The sequence below is a fragment of the Trematomus bernacchii genome, unplaced genomic scaffold (assembly GCF_902827165.1).
Source record: "Trematomus bernacchii unplaced genomic scaffold, fTreBer1.1, whole genome shotgun sequence".
In the NCBI taxonomy this organism is placed as follows: domain Eukaryota; kingdom Metazoa; phylum Chordata; class Actinopteri; order Perciformes; family Nototheniidae; genus Trematomus; species Trematomus bernacchii.
In genome coordinates this window covers 155,755-176,560 of record NW_022987889.1, presented here as the reverse complement: position 1 = coordinate 176,560, position 20,806 = coordinate 155,755, and the positions used below count along the sequence as shown (strand labels likewise).

Sequence of the window (20,806 nt, the reverse complement as noted above, 5' to 3'; positions counted from 1 at the left end):
ATCGCGACCGCCTACATTTGGCTGCTGTGCTTCGGGGCGCTGGGTTTCCATTTCCTGTTCAAGGAAGTCTCAGTGTTCACCTATTTACCAAGCACCTGCCAATTTGCAGTTAATGTAATCTCCCTTACTGTCAGCAGCGTTTCCGTTCTCCGCGTTCTGATTCGACCCCGACCAGGGGAGGGGGGCGGGGACAGGAGGCGGGTTAGCCAATCACAGAAGAAGGCCTACCACACCATCCTGATCATAACTGGAGTGCTGTTCTGGAGGTTTGGGGGGAATCTGGTTTGCAATTTGGTAGGTTTCTCTTTCAACAGTGCTCAGAGTGTGGTGGTCCTGTTTGCACTGCTGTTCAATGTGCCCAGCAGTCTGGTGTTACCGCTGCTGTTTCTGCACAGAGAGGGAAAACTACCGGGCTTCAAACAGAACCCTGAATCACATTAGTGTGTGCTAGGGCTGTGCAATTAATCGTATTTTAATCGCAATTACGATTTTGGCCTGCCACAATTACGAAAACAACATAATCGAAAAAAAACAATTATTTTGCTTTGCTAGGTTGTGACAGTGCACTGCAACATATTTGATCTAATTAATTTTGGTCTCATTTATTTGTATTTATCATATTTATATATGTTTAGTAGCTTGTGGAAGTGCGCTCCAAAATATTTGTTGATCTTGTTTATTGGTATTTATTATTTTGATATTATTTATTTAAATGTATTATTTTTTTTTATTTTTTTTTTATTGGTTTTTCAGTTGAATTATACGTTCAGGGTAATCAACATTTAAAAAGATACTGTTCAAATTATTATTTGTATTTGTTTTAAAGTTCAATAAATTGATTTTTTCAAAGTCAATGAATAATCGTATTTAATAATCGTGATATCAATTATTGACCCCAATAATCGTGATTATGATTTTTGCCATAACCGCACAGCCCTAGTGTGTGCAATCAGATTGTATATGAGACAAGGCTGAACTACACTAGTGTATGTTGTAATCATTACTAGGGAACTTCTTCTGCTTACGTTTAATGTCAAATTGCTGTATAATTAGTGCCACCAAATGTTTATCTCAATGTTCCCATTTCCTGATTTTTAACAGAAATGGGTGGAAACCACTTTATGTATATTATGCAAAGCGTTCGATTTTGATGGAAACTTTGGCCATTATTAAACACAATGTGACTGACAGGTTAATGGAGTTCGGTCTCTATAGGTCAAGTTGTTAACGATACTAAAAGTTGGCTATCTTGATTTCAGATAGATATATAGATAGATAGATATAGATTTTTGGAGCTTCATCTAAAACAAAAATGCATTCATTGTTGAATGAGAGTTGTATGCATCAAGACAACATTTGACTTAAAAACCATCAAATAACCAATGATTTTATGGGGTAGGTAATTTTGGAGAAACCAGCTCGAGATCGCTAGAATTTGAAAATACACAACCGGAGAAAATCTGCCACTTCCTTACAGAGCCCCTCCTCCAACACACACGAACGCGCACATGACCAATGAGGGCACGAGATAAGTTTGTGCACAGATGGAAGGCTGACAGGCAGGTAGGCCATCCAGTTATTTTAGCCGGGCCGGCTAAAATGATTGGTCGTGCTTTTTACAGTATTACAGCTTCCACAGATGACATTTTTTTATGGATTTTTTGTCAAAGTACTTCAGATATTCATTGCTATCGGGATGTTAAGAGCATTCCATGGAATATAACAAAAAGTGTATCTCGAGCCGGTTTCTCAAACTTACCTACCCCACCTTTAAAACTCTATGTAAATAAATGTTCCTCGAGCAACGATTGACTCCGCGCTCTGACCTGACTGTGAAAATAATGAAAAAAATAAAATTTGCATGACACCATTTACAGTCTAGAGTGACACGAAATCCATCATTTGTTTGACAATATGCAAATAAACCACAGTCCTGCAGCTGTCTGTCACACATGGTGCCATTAATACACACATAGGTATTAATACATGAGAATCAGAGAGCACGGAGAGACAGATCATCAACAACACCGTGACAAGGTGAGTGTTCTTTAATCAATATAACATTTCATATAATTAAAATATCTGCTTTTCAATGTTGTGCCCATGTTTGTAAAAATAATTAATCATCAATACCATTTTAGCTATTTTTATAAACCTTAATTGACTAAATATACATATATATAAATATTCTGGAATTGTATTATCACATGCTTGTATATGAGAATCTGCATAACATAAATAAAAAGCTGCTTCTATATACAAAAACTGAACAAAATGATGGTGTTTGTATGGTTTTATTGCTTTAATAATGTGGAAACGAAGGTAGAAGTGATTAATTTAAAAGCATAAAATCCATATTTTATACATAGGCATACATTTTATACAATTAGATTAAATATATTTATTAAATACAATATGATTAAACACAAAACATGACATATACAGCATGTGTTTTGGTTGAAAAAGCTTTTACATTAAGAATATTTTACATAATTTAACCATTCGGGGAAATCTTTCAGTGCCTCTTCGGCTGCTAAATGGTGGAGGAAAAATCTTTATCCTGTAACAAAATATCCTTTTATTAATAACGCTCTTGGTGTGCCACAGGGATCAATTCGAGGCCCACTTCTTCTGAAAATACATTTGAATGTTTTAATTGTTGCATCAGTTAATTCATTTCTCGTCTCCATTTTCTCCATAAAAGCAACCAATCGAAATGTCCGTCAACTCTTCCTACCACTGCATAGACTCCAAAGTGGCAATGGTCGTCTCCATTACCTTCGGCATCACAAAGATCATCCTCCTCTACCCTTTCTGTATCCTCGTCTTCGCCCTGGGTTACCAAAGATGGCGTCGTCAGCGCTCCTTCAAAACTACGAGTCACTCCGACATCTTCACCTACCACCTGGCCGCCATAGAGATGATCCACGGGGTCGCGGGCATCACGTACGTCAGCGGCATTATCACTGACGATTATGTGGTCACTAAAGCGGGGGTGTGTTTCGGTTATATCATTTTCTTTGGACAGATTGGCTTTCACACCCTCACCTGCATAGAGCGATACCTGGCCGTTGTTCACCCCGTTGTGTACATGGGGCTGAAAAATGCACGTGGTGTCAAAATACGAAATATTAGCATAGCGTGCGTTTGGCTGCTGAGCTTTGCATTGAGCGGTGTAACATGTGGCTCCGGTTTGTCCAGTGGGCCAATATTCAGCTCATTGGCCGTCGCTTTAATCACCCTGTCTTTCTGCAGCCTTTCTGTTCTCTGCAGTCTGATTCGTCCAGGGCCAGGGGGCGGGAACAGGGAGCACATTGACCAATAAAAGCAAAGGGCTTTCCACACCATCACAGCCATACTGGGCGTGACGTGGCTTTGGTTTGCAGGCATGATCGTGAGTCTGTCTCTGGGGAAATCTAAGTTGCTGAACACCGAGGTTGGCTGTGCGCTGGAACATTCTTCAAACTGGTTCAGTCTGCCCAGCAGTCTGGTGCTGCCGCTGCTGTTCCTGCACCGAGCCGGAAAACTCTTCTGTGTGAAGTAATGTAATGTGCCGACTCGGAGGTTAGCATCGCAAGGGCTCCCTTAACAAAACGCCAATGGGATCTCTCGAATGGATTTTGGATTGGATTAAATGTTTATGATACTTAAAGGTCCCCTATTATGCGGTTTTTCATCAATATATTATAGGTCTCAGATATATCCAGAGCCTGTCTCTGATTGGCTGAAACACCAGACAGATCATTGCAGCATTACCCATAATCCCCTCTGTTTCAGCCCTGTTTCCAAAGTGCTGATTCTCTGTCTGTTACTTTAGATGAAAATAAGGAGCCCCTCCCCACGCCCCTCTGAGAGAGATTTGGTTACAAAGAACACAATGGTGCTCTAGGAGGAGATTCAGGTGATAAGGTGGGGGTGTTTCCTTGGTTGCTGATTGGCTAATGGTTACACAAGACAAAACATCGTTGTGACATCATAAAGTGGCCAACATCTGATCAGCTCATTTTCAGACAGGTTTTTATATAAATGGATCAGGACAAAAAGAGAGAGAATCTTTGTTCCTGAAACTTTCAGAGTCTCTTTCCACAGAGGGGACACATGTTGATGTAGAAGAGACATGAAGAAGAGGGGACACATGTTGATGTAGAAGAGACATGAAGAAGAGGGGACACATGCTGATGAAGAAGAGACATGAAGAAGAGGGGACACGTGTTGATGTAGAAGAGACATGAAGAAGAGGGGACATGTTTATGTATAAAAGACATGACAAAGTGGATTTTGCACAATAGGTTTTAACATGCTTTGCAGAAATCTCCACATAATACAAAGTTTGTCTTTTGTTATATTTATTAAAGTAATAAAGAAAGTCTATATACAATTAAAATCGATCTCAAATGCAGGAACAGAGCAACTTCATCCTCAGAGGATAAAATGGCTTTGGCCCCAGAACACAGTTTACAGTCTCATTATATGTAGAGAGAATATCCAACTGGTCCCACCCATCAATTATCTTAGTCATTATCTAAACATCCCCATCATTAAACCATTAAACCCCTGAGTGCTTAACCATTTGCAAATCCACCTTTTGGGACACATGTTGATGTAGAAGAGACATGACAAAGTGGATTTTGCATAATAGGTTTTAACACGCTTTGCAGTAATCTCCACATAATAATGTCCTTTAACCATTTGCAAATCCACCTTTTGCCCTTCCTGAAAGGTCAATCCTAAACATATGTCCCTGTTAAACACATATAGGACTAAAACTACAATTTAACCGAGTAAAAGGCAATCAGTGTATACAACATAATCTATACAAATGATTTAAATGATTATATGAACATTTTACCCAACAAATAACACCACTTTATGATTCTTGAAACTTACTTACAATCAACAAAAATACAGAGATAACGAATTACAGCACGGTCACAGCTTTTCACTTCAGAAATCAAGAGGTGGTTAATATGTGGAGATTATCCTGCTGAACTAAACGTCCAAGTATCATAAACGTTTGTTTGTATTTTCTGTAATAATCCAAAATCACATGGAGAAATCCCATTGGCTTTTTGTGAAAGGAGCCAGCCTTCAGGGTCAAACATAGAAACACAACATCCCTGCACAATATTTATTATATCTTAAACATTTTTTGCCGATGTTAAGAAACATAGAATTCATGTTTTGGGATCATTTTGTTAGATTCAGATTGTTTTAGGATAGTGTTAAGTGTTTTCAGCTTGTTACTGCATAATATACAAACTCTCTTCAATTAAAAAACGTCCTCTATAATATCTCCATATTATCTTATGATTGTACCTGTATTTCAAACGGTTTGTGAATAAAATAACAGTTTAATTAAATTATTTGATTACTTTTTGACAGTGGTGTACTAAGTAACTTAGTATCTCAGAGGTACTTGTACTTTACTTGAGTATTTCCATTTTATGCTACTTCTACTCCACTACAGTTCAGAGGTAAATGGTGTACTTCTACTCCACTACAGTTCAGAGGTAAATGGTGTACTTCTACTCCACGACATGTATGTAATACCTTTAGTTACTTCACAGATGTGGATGAATGATGTGAAATATAATCAAGTGTTAAATCAGACTTTAGTTCCACCTGGAGTAAATTCACAAGCTACCCTGCAGTATACAAAGTCATTCAAACTAGCTGCACCTTTACCAGCTTTGAGAACACTTTCATGATCAATCATTATAAAACATATCATATATATTATTCTGAAATGGACCAATCTGCACAATGACTACTTTTACTGTCGCTACTTTCACTATATTTTGATGATAATACTTTTCTACTTTTACTTGAGGAACATTTTGAATGCAGGACTTTTACTGTAACAGAGTATTCCTACACTCTGGGACTTCTACTTTTACTCAAGTACAAGATCTGAGTACTTCTACTTTTACTCAAGGAGAAGACCTGAGTACTTCTACTTTTACTCAAGTACAAGATCTGAGTACTTCTACTTTTACTCAAGAACAAGATCTGAGTACTTCTACTTTTACTCAAGTACAAGATCTGAGTACTTCAACTTTTACTCAAGTACAAGATCTGAGTACTTCTACTTTTTTAAATGAGTCTTATTGTTTTATGTCAGATATATGATGATGCATTGTGGGAGGAGCCTAGGATTTAAGAGGCTACAACTCGTCATGCTGTTCTCGCTGCCTCTTTGTTAATGTTCATAGCCGCCCTGATCGCGGACTTCATGGCCGTCTCGATCCAGGCGTGAGGGAAGGCGGTGTGTTCCCCGGCAAAGTGCACCCTGCTTTCACTTCTGAACAGCTCCTTGGAGTAGTATTCTGCATGCTGGTAGGGAGTGAAGAGAGCAAAGGCGCCCAGGCTGTGAGGATCGGCGCTCCACTTCTTCACCACCACCCCGGTGCAAAGAGACCACACTTTCTTTCCGTGGATCTGCTCCAAGTCTCTCAGCGCCAACTCCTTTTTCAAAGATGAAAAGATTCAAAGGTTTTATCATCATATGCACAAAGCTACAGTGTAGAAATGGCAATGCAATTATTCTGACCTGAGCTCCTCCAACAATGCAACATTTATAATAAAATACAAAAATAAAAAATAAAAAGTAGTGCAAAATGTCTATGTTCATGTAAATAGAATATGATATGTACAAGAACAGAATATGAAATTAAATACTGTAAATTAAGACAAAATTAAATACGGTTAATTGCGGTGATAACTATTTCGATAAATAATTAATTTGTTTAATTACGCTGACAATATACTTTATTTTAACAACTTATATTGTGACTTTTTTCCAAAGAAAATGTATTATTTTGTGACTTTATACTTTTTTCCGACTTATTACGTTGTGTTTTTTTACAAACTGACTTTTTTCCGAAATATTTTTCATTATTTTTCAATAGTTTAGAGATAAACTGTTTTTATCATGTTTTTTTCGATATTATTTTGAACTACTTTCTATTTCAACTTGGATGAAATTAAATAATGTAAAGTAAGACACAATCAAATACGGTTTATTGCGGTGATAACTATTTATATAAATAAGTATATTGCAAGATGACAAACAGGAATGTTTTTCGGGGCACTTTACAGACCTTGAGGTCTTCGTCGCTCGCTCCCAGGAAGAGGAGGGAGTCGTCGGACCAGGTGTAGGAAGCCAGCAGAACCCCGATGGTCTTATTTTTCGGGAAACTGTGACTCGGGTAGTAGATGAACCGAGAAGGACCGTCGGTGATGCTCTTCCCGCCTTGGATGCCGTCCTCCAACCAGAACTTCTCTTTAAAAGTGAGGATGATCTTAGTGGAGCTATCGTAGTGGACGCCCCTCAGGACTTCCATCTTTTTAATGGACAGAGGTGGATCAAAGTCCATGAAAAGAGCAGCTTTGGCCGTGGTGGTCACCAGGACCACGTCAGCATTAAGGTTAGTAAGAGGGAGTTCTCGATTGGTCTGATAGGACACGATGACCCCTCGATCTGATTGGCAGATACGTTTCACCTTAGAGTTGAGGAGGATGGGGACGTGGAGGACAGTGTGGAAAGCTTCGGTCAGCAGATCAGACCCGCCGGTCACCTCATAGTACCTGTAAGAGAAAACATTTTTAGTCTCCTTTTATCAGCCACAAATGTAGGTAATATGTGATCGGTGACCTCCAGGTATCTCTATATGTGTGCCGTTGGAGAGGCAATAAAACACATGTTGATTAAATCTGAAACTCCACATATTCACACCAATTTATGATCTTTGAAGTACAAAAGCTAACGTTAGGCTATAAAGGAACTACAGCACGGTCACATGACTTCACGTCACCACCGCTAAGCTAAAGGTGGCTAATGTTGGGCTATAAAGGAACTACAGCACGGTCACATGACTTCACGTCACCACCGCTAAGCTAAAGGTGGCTAATGTTGGGCTATAAAGGAACTACAGCACGGTCACATGACTTCACGTCACCACCGCTAAGCTAAAGGTGGCTAATGTTGGGCTATAAAGGAACTATTTTCATTATTTATGATGTATGATAAATTATTTTGTGAAACCCACACTCAATGGCCTTGGCTCATTTTCTGTGAAGACATACAGATGGAGCATCTTATTTCAGACTCCAGCTTACTGCTTCCTGCCTACTACCTGCCAGCTACCTGCCAGCTACCTGCCAGCTACCTGCCAAAGACCAGTATCTGGGAATGTTAAGCCCTCCCACTATTTTCCAAGAGGGCGTTGCCAGATTTTCAATTTCAGGATTTAACCAGGAGATGGCGCTTCCTTCACAAAAACAGGAAGACAACTTTTCATGGACTTTCAGTTTTGTTTAGAAGAGCATTTGAACACATCAATATTTTAGATCAAATAAAGTATATCTAATCTTGTAATTCAATAATATATAGTCTTTATATATTAAATAACTATGGCCAAACTAAGACTTAGTTTTTCACAAGAGAAAATGCAGATATTATATAAAAAACTAAAGTTAAAATCTTGTTTTTAATGCCCCAAGAGCAATAAAAACACTTGGTAAAAAAATACAAGCTGTAAAAATACTTATATATATTTAATACTAATAACATAATGATTAATTTCAGATGATAATACTTTTCAGTGTCTGTCTCATGCAGCAGCTGACTCGGCCGACAGTAAAAATAAATATTTATAACTAGTTTAGGTTGTTTGAGAGGTAATTAAAATAGCTAAGGGTGATGATCTGACTTGAAGTGTGTGTTTTTGCTCCTAATTAAATGTGTACAAGATGTGAAGTCAACAGGTATAGGAAAATATTCCTAAAACGTCCAAATAGTCACAGCAGGGATTTGCCACTGTGCCACTACAGTTGATCTGTGTGTCTACAAAGAAAGCTTTTCATTTGCTAGATGCTGATGTAGCTATTTGGATTACTTTTGAAGATGCAGTTGGGAATATTTCCTCAACCCTGCTTTGTTATTTTCAGAAAAGTGAAACTTAAATAGGCCTATAAAATGATAGAATTTAAAAGAGTCTTGAAAAAGCATGGTGATGGCAATAAATGCATTAATGAATCCCCAAAATCTACAGAATACATTTAATTTAAGGGGAGCAGTTACTGAGAAGTATATAATGAGAACTGCTACCAATGGTGGCCTATTTAGTTTATTAAGAAATACATATTTTTAGCTTATTTCAGACTCCAGCTTACATACATTTCCCGCCTAAGGATAATATTCCCACAGTGCAGCATAATGTACAGTATCACACTGTATTACAAATTCAAAGTAAATGACTGTGGGTAATACAGCAATTTACTGCCTAGATTACAGATTTTGTTTACAGTGTATGTTGCATGTTTTAAATGTATTGTATTTACTTGTTTAAAATGAAATGTGTTTGAGATTGACTTTTAAAATCTAACTAACTACAGATGAAAAATAGCCTCTTGGCTAACTCTAAGAAGAAAGGGTAGACATATCTGTACTTAGTGCCAAGTAGCTAAGCAGGTATTCACTCAGAGGGGGGTAGGTACTAAATGCCACCCATTTACATGTAGGCAAACAAAGTCAAAAATCAACATACAGTAGGGGGGTGGGGGATGGTGAACGGTATGTGGGACACTGAAAAGTCTATGTTAAAAAGCCTCAGTCACCTTAATTCATGTAATAAAAACATCTCAGGTCAGTAACACTGAAAGCTAAATGTGCAATACCATGTTCAGCTATGTTACTATTTATAATGTTATTGTTGTTACAACAGAAGATGTTTTTCTTTATATTGAAGTTAAATGCATCAATCTGGTGCACTTTGAAGTCAAAATTAAGAGATTTATGGATACCGCTGGAAAAAGCTGCAGTACATATGCCGAGCCTGTACGTAGCGCTGTAACTTCCTCCACAAAAGCAGCCTTCTGTTTATTCAACGTGGTGGGGGCCGAGGGAACCGGGCAGAGTTTTTCGCCGGTCAACGTGTGTGAAAGTTTAAATCTTCCTTATTGAGCTTTAAAACAAATGAATAACGACTATAAATAATAATAAAATAAACACCGGCTGTTGTTATGCCTGCTGTAACGTTAAATTACTCCGTTCTCCGCTCCTCCGGAGGGAGGGGGGGGCGGCGCTGCGGAGGAGCAGATTGCGAGTGAGAGGTGCCTGTCATCTTCCCTTTACAAGCTTCACAAATGTATTTATCGTGTGATTTTGGAAATAAAAGTTTCATATTCTGAAAGCCAAGACTTTGTTTATATATTATACGTGGGTAGCTATGACGTCAGAAGGAGTTACCGTAAATGAGAGCTGCCGTAAAAGTGTTTCTAGGATTTCTAAACGAACTATTACAGCTGTTATAAAGCATTAAATAAAAAGTCATGAAAGAGATAAGGAGGAGAAAAGGTTTAAGGAAGTAAGCAATGAATACAGAATGTTGAAATCCTCTGTTTCACGCGATGTCGAACATTGAAGACAGAGGACGGCGGTCCCCCAATCTACACAGCGGGAGAACGAAGATCATAAAGCAGATCGGAGGAGACATCATGATCTTCCCACATTAGTGCAATTCACATATACTTAACCCCAAATAAAAGAACCCAATAAAAACAGTTGTTAAATAATAGTGAAGTCACGTTGTAATCATAACTCATCTCTCGGTTTGAGTGTTCTTTTTCTGCTTTGCCTAAAGCCACTGTGTCAAGTGTCTAGTGACTATTTCTCTTAGCGGATGCATGTCAATTTAAATCAATACAACTATTTTTTAAATCAATAAAAACATTTTCTAAATCCATAAAAGCATTTCAATTAAGATTGGGAGTCATGTCGTTACTTTGTTGAGAATGTGGCCATGTAATACACGGGATAATTTGCAGCGACTTGGTCATTGTGGGGAAAAATAACACCCAGGGATCCTGATCGTTTTTCTGATCGTTTTTCAATGAAGTTGAATACAGAATATTCATATTTGTCAGTAATTTCATGTCAATTCGGCGAACATAAACATAAATGATCGTGGTGAAGATGATGATTAAATTAGGATTAAAAATCGGGAGAGCCGGCTGCATTTCCTCTCGTTCGTTTTTTTCGACTAAACAACATTATTTTGTTAAATAACAACATGGTGATGTTTTGTAAATGATTACATGTCTTATTTAGCACAGACTATGATCCTATCCGTGACATATGGATCTTAACAAAGATCCGCTATACATTAGTACCAGACATACTGTACATCCAGCTTACTGTATCGAAGTTGATTTCACATGAGCTCCAGTGTGGAACCCCACTGCACCCCCTGGTGGATCAATGATCCATTGTAGCTGGCTTCACAATAATTACATTTATTTATCACGGGGGCGGTATCAAGTCAGACTGGGGGCCGGCTCTTCATCACGAACCGATCACGGGCCGAGCACGGACCGTGCACGAGCCAATCACGACCCTCGCGTTTCAAACTGTCTGAAATAAGATGCTCCATCTGTATATCAGAACACATTTTCAATGACCACCCACTGTAACCCCCCCTACACATTTACATTACATACAGGGTGTTCGGGTCTGGACCCAGGGCTAACAAAAGTGTTGAAATTGTAGGTCCTGTGCACCTGTCTGGGCCGTGTGTGTGTGTGTGTGTGTGTGTGTGTGTGTGAGAGAGACTTTTGTGTTTCTGCCCCTGCCATTCCCAACCAGCCGGTCAGCAGGCAAAAAAAAACGAGTAGCACTTTAATTCATTAATGTGATCTAACAAATGTAAAAGGGCAAATATTAACCATATGCTGTTTATATTGATTGTAATTGAGATGAAGTAAACATCTGTTGAGTATTTTAACATAAAATATTTTGATTGTGTTGAATTGAAGCCTAAAAAGGCAGGGGTCCACCAGACCCACGAACACTTGCTGAATAACAAAAATATGAACACCACACAAGGGTTAAAGACTTATTGCTGCACCGCTCTGTTCCGTAAATGAATTCAGGAAAAGGTGAAACTGTAAACGTTACGTGGTGTTGTCGCTGATGTCGCTCTGGTCGTAGATCATCTCGGACAGAGCGAGGTACATCAGGCTCTGTTCGTTCAGTAAGTCTCCGATCATCCTAATCGCCTCCGGACTCAAGCCACCTTCTGCCTTCAGATACTCCTGAAACAACACACAGATGTTTTCTACATTATAGTCATTAAATATTCTGTCTTTCATCAAAACAAAAATGAAGTGTTCTACCCTTGTAAAACGTGCGTTGGAAGTACATAAAATAAAAAAATGTACGAATAAAAATTACATTTACCTTCACAGAGTAGTGGTCGTACTTCTGGAGCGCAGCTTTGCAGCCATGTGCCTCCACTTCATCTTTCACCTAGAGGGAATATTATTAACATCTCAGCTGTTATTTGTTATCTGCATATTGTGGGTCAGGAGAAATACCAAGCAATAATAGATCAAAAACGTTCATAGAAAATCTGTGTAGCAATTATTCAATATTGAATATTCTCTTTTGTGATATTGGGTAAATTAATGAAATTGTTATCATTATTATTATTATTATCATTATTTTTTTACTTTTATATATAATCTTATTACAATTATTATTGGTATTATTATTCAATTGTATTGTGTTTATGTGCAATGTACCTTCTGCAGAGCTCTCTGCAGCAGCTGGTTTGCAGACTTCCCCTTCTCGCTCTTCCACACTTTATACTTCAGGATGTTTGGATTAGCGATCACAGCGTACGTCCTCCTCCGCAGCCCGTTCACCAGGAAGAAAGTGTTCACGTCCTCCATGACGAATGGATTCAGCTTCACCCCCAGTTCTTCAGCAAACCAGAGGACGATGCTGCCAACAGACGCATTTACATTTTTCAGACTTAAAGGTCTCCTATCATGCAAAATGCACTTTTTGATTTCTTTTATACATAAATATGTGTCCCCGGTGTGTCCCCGGTGTGTCTCCGGTGTGTCCCCGGTGTGTCCCGGTGTGTCCCCGGTGTGTCCCCGGTGTGTCCCCGTGTGTCAGGAGACTCACAAAGTGTCAGAGAATAAAACCCTCTCTCTTTTCCTCCGTACCCAAATCTCTAAAAACGGGGGAACAACGGAGCTGATCCAGATTTGCTGGGTCATGACGGCATTACTAAAATGTGGGCGGGCTTTACACCCACGGGCCAATCAGAAACGTTGCTGTCAGAAACAATGAGAGATGTATTTAGGAAGTAATATGCGGCTGTGTTTACATTAGCATCGCTAACATTCAGAGCTAACCTGTACTGGAGAGAGCATGTGTAAAGAAGCAGGAAATAAAAAGGAACTCACCTTGTGGTAAACCTGAGAGAGAGAAAGAGTTTGAGCTCCATACTGTTTCAGAAATAATGCTTGACGTGATTTTGATTTTTAAAGTTACAGACCCAGAATCAGCACTTTGGTAACAGCTGAAATAGAGGGGTTTGAGGCTAGAATGGGTGATCTGTTTGGTATTTTGAGCAAAACACTTCAGAGACATGTTTTTTATACATTTTGATATATCTGAGACCTTTGCTATTCGCCTTAATAGGAGACCTTTAAGGCGAATCAGATTTATTTCTTGAACTCACCGGTGAGAGCTGGGGATCCTCATGGCTCCCAGCTCAGCGAACCATCCCTCCTCCTCGCTCCTGTAGGTCTCCACTCGGCCTCCAATACGCCCACTGGACTCTACTATAGTTACCTTGCACAACACATTTAAACATGATTACATTCCTGATTCTCTTTAAAGAGACTTGGGATTTCCCTTCTGCATCTGACAATAAAAGCTTTGAATCTTTAGAAACTAGTTTAAAAGCAACTTTAATTTCATTTTAGAGCCTTTAGATGTATTATACATAATATTGTTTTATAAAGCAACTTAATTTCTTAAATCCTATTTTAGAGCCTTTAGATCATGATAAATAGTTTTATAAAGCACTTTTTAGAGTCTTTAGATCAGGGGTCACCAACCTTTTTTAGTATGAGAGCTACTTTCTAAAAATAAAACAAGTCGTGAGCTACTTTTACTACTTGTTTTTTTGTAGTGTATATATTTAGCACATTTTAACATTATTATATGCTTACCTTTAACCTTTGTGTTTGTTGCTTTGTGTGTTTGGGTCAGTGGGACCCGTTTTCAGTGTTTACTAAAAGAACATGTATGCAATTTAACTATTTTAACCTGCTTTATTTGGGGGTGGACCTCACCTCCTCTAGGGGGGTCCGGGGGCATGCAACCCCGGAATAAGTTCCCTGAGGGAAGATTACGCAAATTAAGCCGCTGACGTCACTTCTTCTTCTTCTGCTTTGGGTTTACTGGCAGGCCGCAAACAACTTCACGGCGTATACTGCCACCTGGAGTCCCCGGCCGGAAGTCCCCGGAGTTGGGGACTGGCTTCAGTAGAAGCTGCTGGGACTCCCAGCAGCTTCTACTGAAGCCTTCCGAGTAAATCACCAGAACGCCGACACCTCCTCATCTCCACCGCTCCCATGTTTTTGTTTGTGTTGCCATAAGTTATTCTCTCTCCGTTGGTGCGCGGGGCTAATGCTAATAATGCTAATGCTAATAATGCTAGCAAATACAATGGCGGCTTCAAAAAACTTTTTCGAGTTTTACGGAGCGTGGTTTGCAATTCGCCCAGCCAATCAGAAATTGGTACTTTTTCTCCCCAGGATAGTACCACCTCTCTAGCAGGCACTAAAAATGGGGGTAAAAGTTTTCTGAACTAAGTTCTCTTTTTGATGTGAACGCACAATTCCAGGCACTAACGGAACTAAACGGGAAAAGTACGGGGAAAAGTACTCCGGTGTGAAAGCGCCTATTGAGGTTTCGTTTATGCATAGGGTAGATTATTTGAATTACATTTCCTTTTTTGTTTTGTGTATTTTTTACATTTTGGATTTGCTTGGCGAGCTATTTTTAGAACATGCCCCGCGGGCGACTCACGTTGCCCCTGCGGGCGACAAAGTGCCCGCGGGCACCGTGTTGGCTACCCCTGCTTTAGATCATGAAAAATAGATTTATAAAGTATATTGAATTGCTCTCATTTTATTTTAGAGTATTTAGGTCATAAGAAATTGTTTTATAAAGCAACTTTCACTACTTGAATTTCATTTTAGAGCCTTTAAATCATGATAAATAGTTTTATAAAGCACTTTTTTTCCTTAACTCCTGTTTTAGAGTCTTAGATCATGATAAATAGTTTATAAAGTGTATTTAGAGCGTGCACCTGGTGCCCGGCGTCCTGCAGCAGCTTTGCAGCCGTCAGTCCTGCAGCCCCGGCCCCGACGATGACCACGTGATGGGAGGGGTTGATGTGAGGAAGGCCGATCTGCAACGTCTTCAGGAGAACCTCGTAGTCTTTGTCCTGCAGACAGTCCTCCAGACGTTCCTCCAGATGTTCCTTCAGATGATCCTCCAGATGTTCCTCTAGACATTCCTTCAGACGTTCCTCCAGACGTTCCTCCAGATGTTCCTTCAGATGATCCTCCAGATGTTCCTCCAGACATTCCTTCAGACGTTCCTCCAGACTTTCCTCCAGATGTTCCTCCAGATGTTCATCCAGATGTTCTTCCACACTCCCAGCAGCTGATGATGTGTTTCTGAAGCACAGAGTGAGCAGCAGCAGCCGGACGACACCTGGAAACAGATATTATTATTATTATTATCTATGTTTATCTATTATTATTATAATAGTCAATGAAGAGAGGGACATTTAATTTGAGCCTCTGTGCTTCCCTTAGTGCTTCATAGGAGTGGGGGAAATAATCGATACAGCATAGTATATATGCGTATATACCTTGCGTGGCGATATTGTATCGATACACGGATACCAAGTATCGATATTTTATTATTTAAACTTTTATTTTTATATATATATCTTTTTCTATAAACTGTAGCATATCCCGGAAAACAGGAAGTTACGTTAAGACGTGTATACAATTGCAATGAAAGTAACACAAACAATGCCATCTCCTTTTCAGGTTCAAAGAACGCACATTGTGTTATTTACATAAACTATTCATATTGAAAATACATGTTTTAACCAGGAAGGGAAGACGGACATGGGTATGAACCATGTGATTTGCAATATCGCAATATATCGTATCTCAATACTTAGCATATCGTAGAATCGCAATACTATCGTATCATGGCTTAAGTATTGCGATAGTATCGTATCGTGGGGAGCCTGGTGATTCCCACCCCTTTACAAAAATAAATAAGAATTTAGTGGAAAAGAAACATTTAAAAAATGATTTATTAAAAAAAGAACAGGTGTATAAAATATGGCAAAATATTATTGCAGAACATAAGTTAATAAACAAAAAAGACTCAGATCTATCAATTCAAATTAATATTTTTTTAAGTTTCTTAAGGGTTATAAAATATGGCAAACATAATAAAAGTGCAAAGAAAATTAAAGAAAGTCGATTGAATTAACAAAGATACTTGTTATTAATCATTATTCTGATGTCTACATTTTTAATGACTTGCAGTTAAACCTAGTGGGTTTATATCCTCACTTCTTTTAACACAGCATGTGACCTTTAAAATACTTCCTGTGAAATCCTTATTTTTCATCATGCGGTGATGAATGATAACTGAAACCATGAACTCAGAAAGCAGAACAAGTGGCCGCAGCAAAATCTGCATCAAAAACTCTCAACAGACATCATTTCAGGGAATTTCCAAAGATGTCTGTCTCTGATAGTTTGTCTTTTTGAAATAGAGTAAAAACACAATATTGCTGCAAAAGAATACTCACAGGATTTCCACTTCACTGTCTGAGGATCCATCTCAGTTCAGCTTTCTGAAGAAGGGAAACAGAAACTAAAGGAGGCAGACATCATTAAATCCTGACAAACATGTACAGTATTTCATCTTGTAAAGTGACGAGACAAACACCATTTACAGTTATTAAGAAACACACCAAGGATCTTTCAGCCGCAGTGTGTGTGAGTGTGTGTGTGTGTGTGTGTGTGTGTGTGTGTGTGTGTGTGTGTGTGTGTGTGTGTGTGTGTGTGTGTGTGTGTGTGTGTGTGTGTGTGTGTGTGTGTGTGTGTGTGCTCTGCTGTCTCTGATCATCCAATCTATTTATCACCAGATTGTAAAAGCAATATCTTTTTTTAATTAAATCAAATAAAAAATGTTATACAATTAAACACATTTATATTATATATATATATATATATATATATATATATTTAAAAAGCATATATTGGCTTATTATGTTTTCCTCTGTTTATCCTGTTTTATACATTCAATGTTTTCATATTCCTCCTCATATATATTCATTTGTTTAAATAAAGCTTTTAATATTTTATTTCTATTATATTTACACCAACTCTCCCTTCAGGGTCTGGTTACTTCAAATCTAGGGTGTGTCAGAGGAAAATCTCGGACTAGGCTAGTCAAAAAAGTCCGGACCTCCCTCCCAACATTATAACTTATTAACTTTCTTCGTGATTTACAATTCTAATGAGTTCTGAAGAAATCGCTGGAGGCAGACAGAGTTTGGTGCAATAGAACTTTCATTACGTCAAAAGACATAAATCAAAGAGCGAGCAGACCCCGGGATCTTACTGTTGAACAAACGTTGTACTCGCACCTTTATAGCGAGCCTTCTTGTCCCTTTGGTTGAACTTGGTGAAGGACGACAAACCACCTCCCAGTCAGCAACTTTTTCTGCAGACGTTTGCATTTACCTACACTTCCGCACACTTGACCGTAACTCTTTCTGCAGACGTTTGCATGTATACTTCCTTACACATGTTCTACTATAACATTCCCCCCTTTGTGACTTGACAGTCACTGTTCTGGCTCCGCCAATTATTTTGTGTGTTATAGTGACTCCTTCTGGTGACTTCCCATACTGCATGAAGCAGTTCTTTTTAGTTCGCATGTGACAGGAAGTTAGCCTGAGACATTTCAGAATAGCATGTGTGCTCCAGCCAGTGGCGTAACTATCGACGGTGCAGCCAGTGCAACGCACCGGGGCCCCGAGCCGGCAAGGGGCCCATGGCATTGACCGGTTCACACAGTCTTCAAAGTAACCAAGCAACCTAAATTAATTTGTAATTTGTCTGAAAATAAAAAATCGAATAGCTTGCATTTATAATGTACAGCAGACCAAAGCACAAGAGCGGCGCTCAAAAGAGAAAGGACAAGAGAGAACAAGGAGATGTAACAGCTAAACTGACAAAATTAGACCGTTTTTGTAGTCATACATCGTCCTCGAAATCGAGCGCTAACGTTAGCAATGTTGACGTGCAGCGGCAGCCGGAGCCGGAGGCTAACGATAGCTCACCACCATCATTGCCATCTAGCTCCACAAGTGAAGTTGTATCCGTGGCCGTGGCTGTGCAACCTTCTTCTCCAGCCAGCCAGGAGGAGAGGCTGGATTTGGCTGTGCCCGGCGGTGGTTCAACAGTGGACAGCCCCAACCGATAGGGCACTCTATGGCGCTATTGAGACCCCCGACGCCAAGATCAAAAGCTATATTATAGCAACCGGTCTATGTAGGCCTACCGGCCCATTCCCCAGAGACAAATATCAAGGAAACAGGTTTATTCCTCTTCTTAGTTTGCTGTGCCGTTGTCAGGCTGTGGTGGTCTGAGGCCAGGGCAGGCTGTTGTTGATAGCCTATACATGTGGCCCTTCTGAGTGGTTGTGTATGTCCGTGTGTGTGTGAGCGCATCAGCATGCACTTATGTTTGGGGCGATGGGGGGGGGGGCCCCAAAACAATATTTGCACCGGGGCCAATCACAACCTTGTTACGCCACTGGCTCCAGCTAAGGTGATGTCTGTCTATCCTGTGCCATCCATCGTTCATAGCCCTTGAGAAGGCATTCCCTTTTCACTATACTGGCCTCGCCGAAATCTCCTTCTCGGTTAACCAGCGAGATAAACACTGCTTGCTTAGTAAAGCTTCAAAACATCACCTCGTGGTCCTGAGTTTTGCTGTGGGAGAGTGTTTATCTTGCTGGTTAACCGAGAAGGAGATTTCGGCGGGGCCAGTATAGTCACACTATACCCCTATTCTTCAAATAACTTGACTAAAACGGCAAGGAAAAGATAAGTCCTCAGATAACAGGTTCTAAACATGTGCCTCTAACGGTACACCGAGTACATGGCCGACATGGATCCTGCCTCTACTAAAAAAAGAAAAAAATTCTATGTGGGTTTTTTCCTGCCAAAAATATTTTAAGTAAGCAACAAATCCAAACAATGAATATGGGTGCATCGGTTATACTTGACACAATAAAACAAAACAAAAGATCACTCATAGCAGGATATCTAAATATCTGGTATATAGCTTAGTTTCATACAATCCTATAGTCACTACTCATTGTTGTCTATAATGTAATCATATGTAATAATTAGCAACAATCATAACTTCATTCAAATTCTAACCTCCTTCGTACAAGTAATCCGTAGTGACCTGGAGCTGTTAACCTTTTAACCTTAGCTTTACAATCTTTCTTGAATAACATCATAATTTCATAAGTATACGGCACATCTAGTGTTAGGTGTTACAAGGTCTCCCTTTAATCATAACCTGACTGTTTTTTTACTAGTGGGCTTCCATTCTTGTTGCTCTTAGTGCTGGCTTTACCATGGGACCAAGTTCGTGTTCTTGAGCCACTAGCAATGTGATATGAGGAGTGGAATTGAGGTTCTGGAACCAGTCTTTCAATTCAGGAGGTGGTGATACTGCTACAGCATCTGCCTGTGATATTATATACACGTCGTGACTGATCATATAATGAGGTCTCCCGTTAATCATAACCTCCCAACATTCTTCATAGTCCTTGTGTTCTTGTTGCTCATTATACATAAGAGCGCAATGAATTGGAAGTTGTGGCTCTGCTGCAGGACCCACCTGGTCTTGTACCCAGGGTTTCCGTATGTTCCATCGTTGGAGCAGTCAGGATGCTGGCATTAGTTTCAGTATACTGAAGGATGGACTTGTGTGGTGGGCTCTTCCTGTGGTTGTGAGGAGAGGACTGGTGTTATTTATTTCCCCTTTGGCTCCTCTGGGCCTCCCTTTTGCCAGTCTGCTGCTGGGCCTATCCATGGATCTGTTCGGACACTCCCTCCTCTAATGACCTGTTTGTTGGCATCCCAAGCAGGTGTCACCTCCAAGTGGACAGTAATTTTTCAGCCCAAGCTTACTCGTTACTGTCTAACAGTGGGGCCGGTCAAATGCACAAATTAAACACACAAGTATATACAAAGGATCCAGTTTTTACATTTATGACAAACACCCACACAAAAAACGAACAGCCAACATGTAATTCATACAATTACAAAGCTACACAAAACAAACACACACATACAATTTTGCCTCAAACTCCGCCTGGCCAGTACCTCCATGTCTCTTTTTTCCTAGTTTGTTTTTTTAATTAATTTTTTTATGATTTGTTTGTAATTTCAATTAAATTTAAGGTTTTTTTAAAAGGAAGAACTTTCTGATTACTGTCACCCGTGCAGAAACCTGCACCCAACCACACTCAGAATTTGCAGAATTTAAAATGGTTTCTGCTTACCTTTTAGATTTTGGTTGGCCTTGGTGCGTGAATGCAGGGAGATCTGTCCTGTCCTATCCTGGCTAGCTCGCCAATAAATGTTGGAGGAAAATCTCGGACTAGGCTAGTCAAAAAAGTCCGGACCTCCCTCCCAACATTAAAACTTAATTTTCTTCGTGATTTACAATTCTAATGGGTTCTGAAGAAATCGCTGGAGGCAGACAGAGTTTGGTGCAATTGAACTTTTATTACGTCAAAAGACATAAATCAAAGAGCGAGCAGACCCCGGGATCGTACTGTTGAACAAACGTTGTACTCGCACCTTTATAG

The 20,806-nt window shown here is 39.5% G+C and overlaps 1 protein-coding gene across 1 annotated transcript in view; it reads right to left on the bottom strand.

Moving 5' to 3' along the window:
• Positions 1-6,153: 6,153 nt before the first annotated feature.
• LOC117469869 (L-amino-acid oxidase-like) overlaps positions 6,154-20,806 on the bottom strand; it is a 46,719-nt gene continuing 32,066 nt past the window's right edge. Inside the window, exons 7-8 of the mRNA XM_034114327.1 lie at positions 7,101-7,587; positions 6,154-6,465 (exon numbers count right to left, since the gene is read on the bottom strand). Coding sequence (XP_033970218.1) covers positions 6,175-6,465; positions 7,101-7,587 — 778 coding nt within the window. The 3' untranslated portion in view covers positions 6,154-6,174. The remainder of the gene's footprint in view (positions 6,466-7,100; positions 7,588-20,806) is intronic.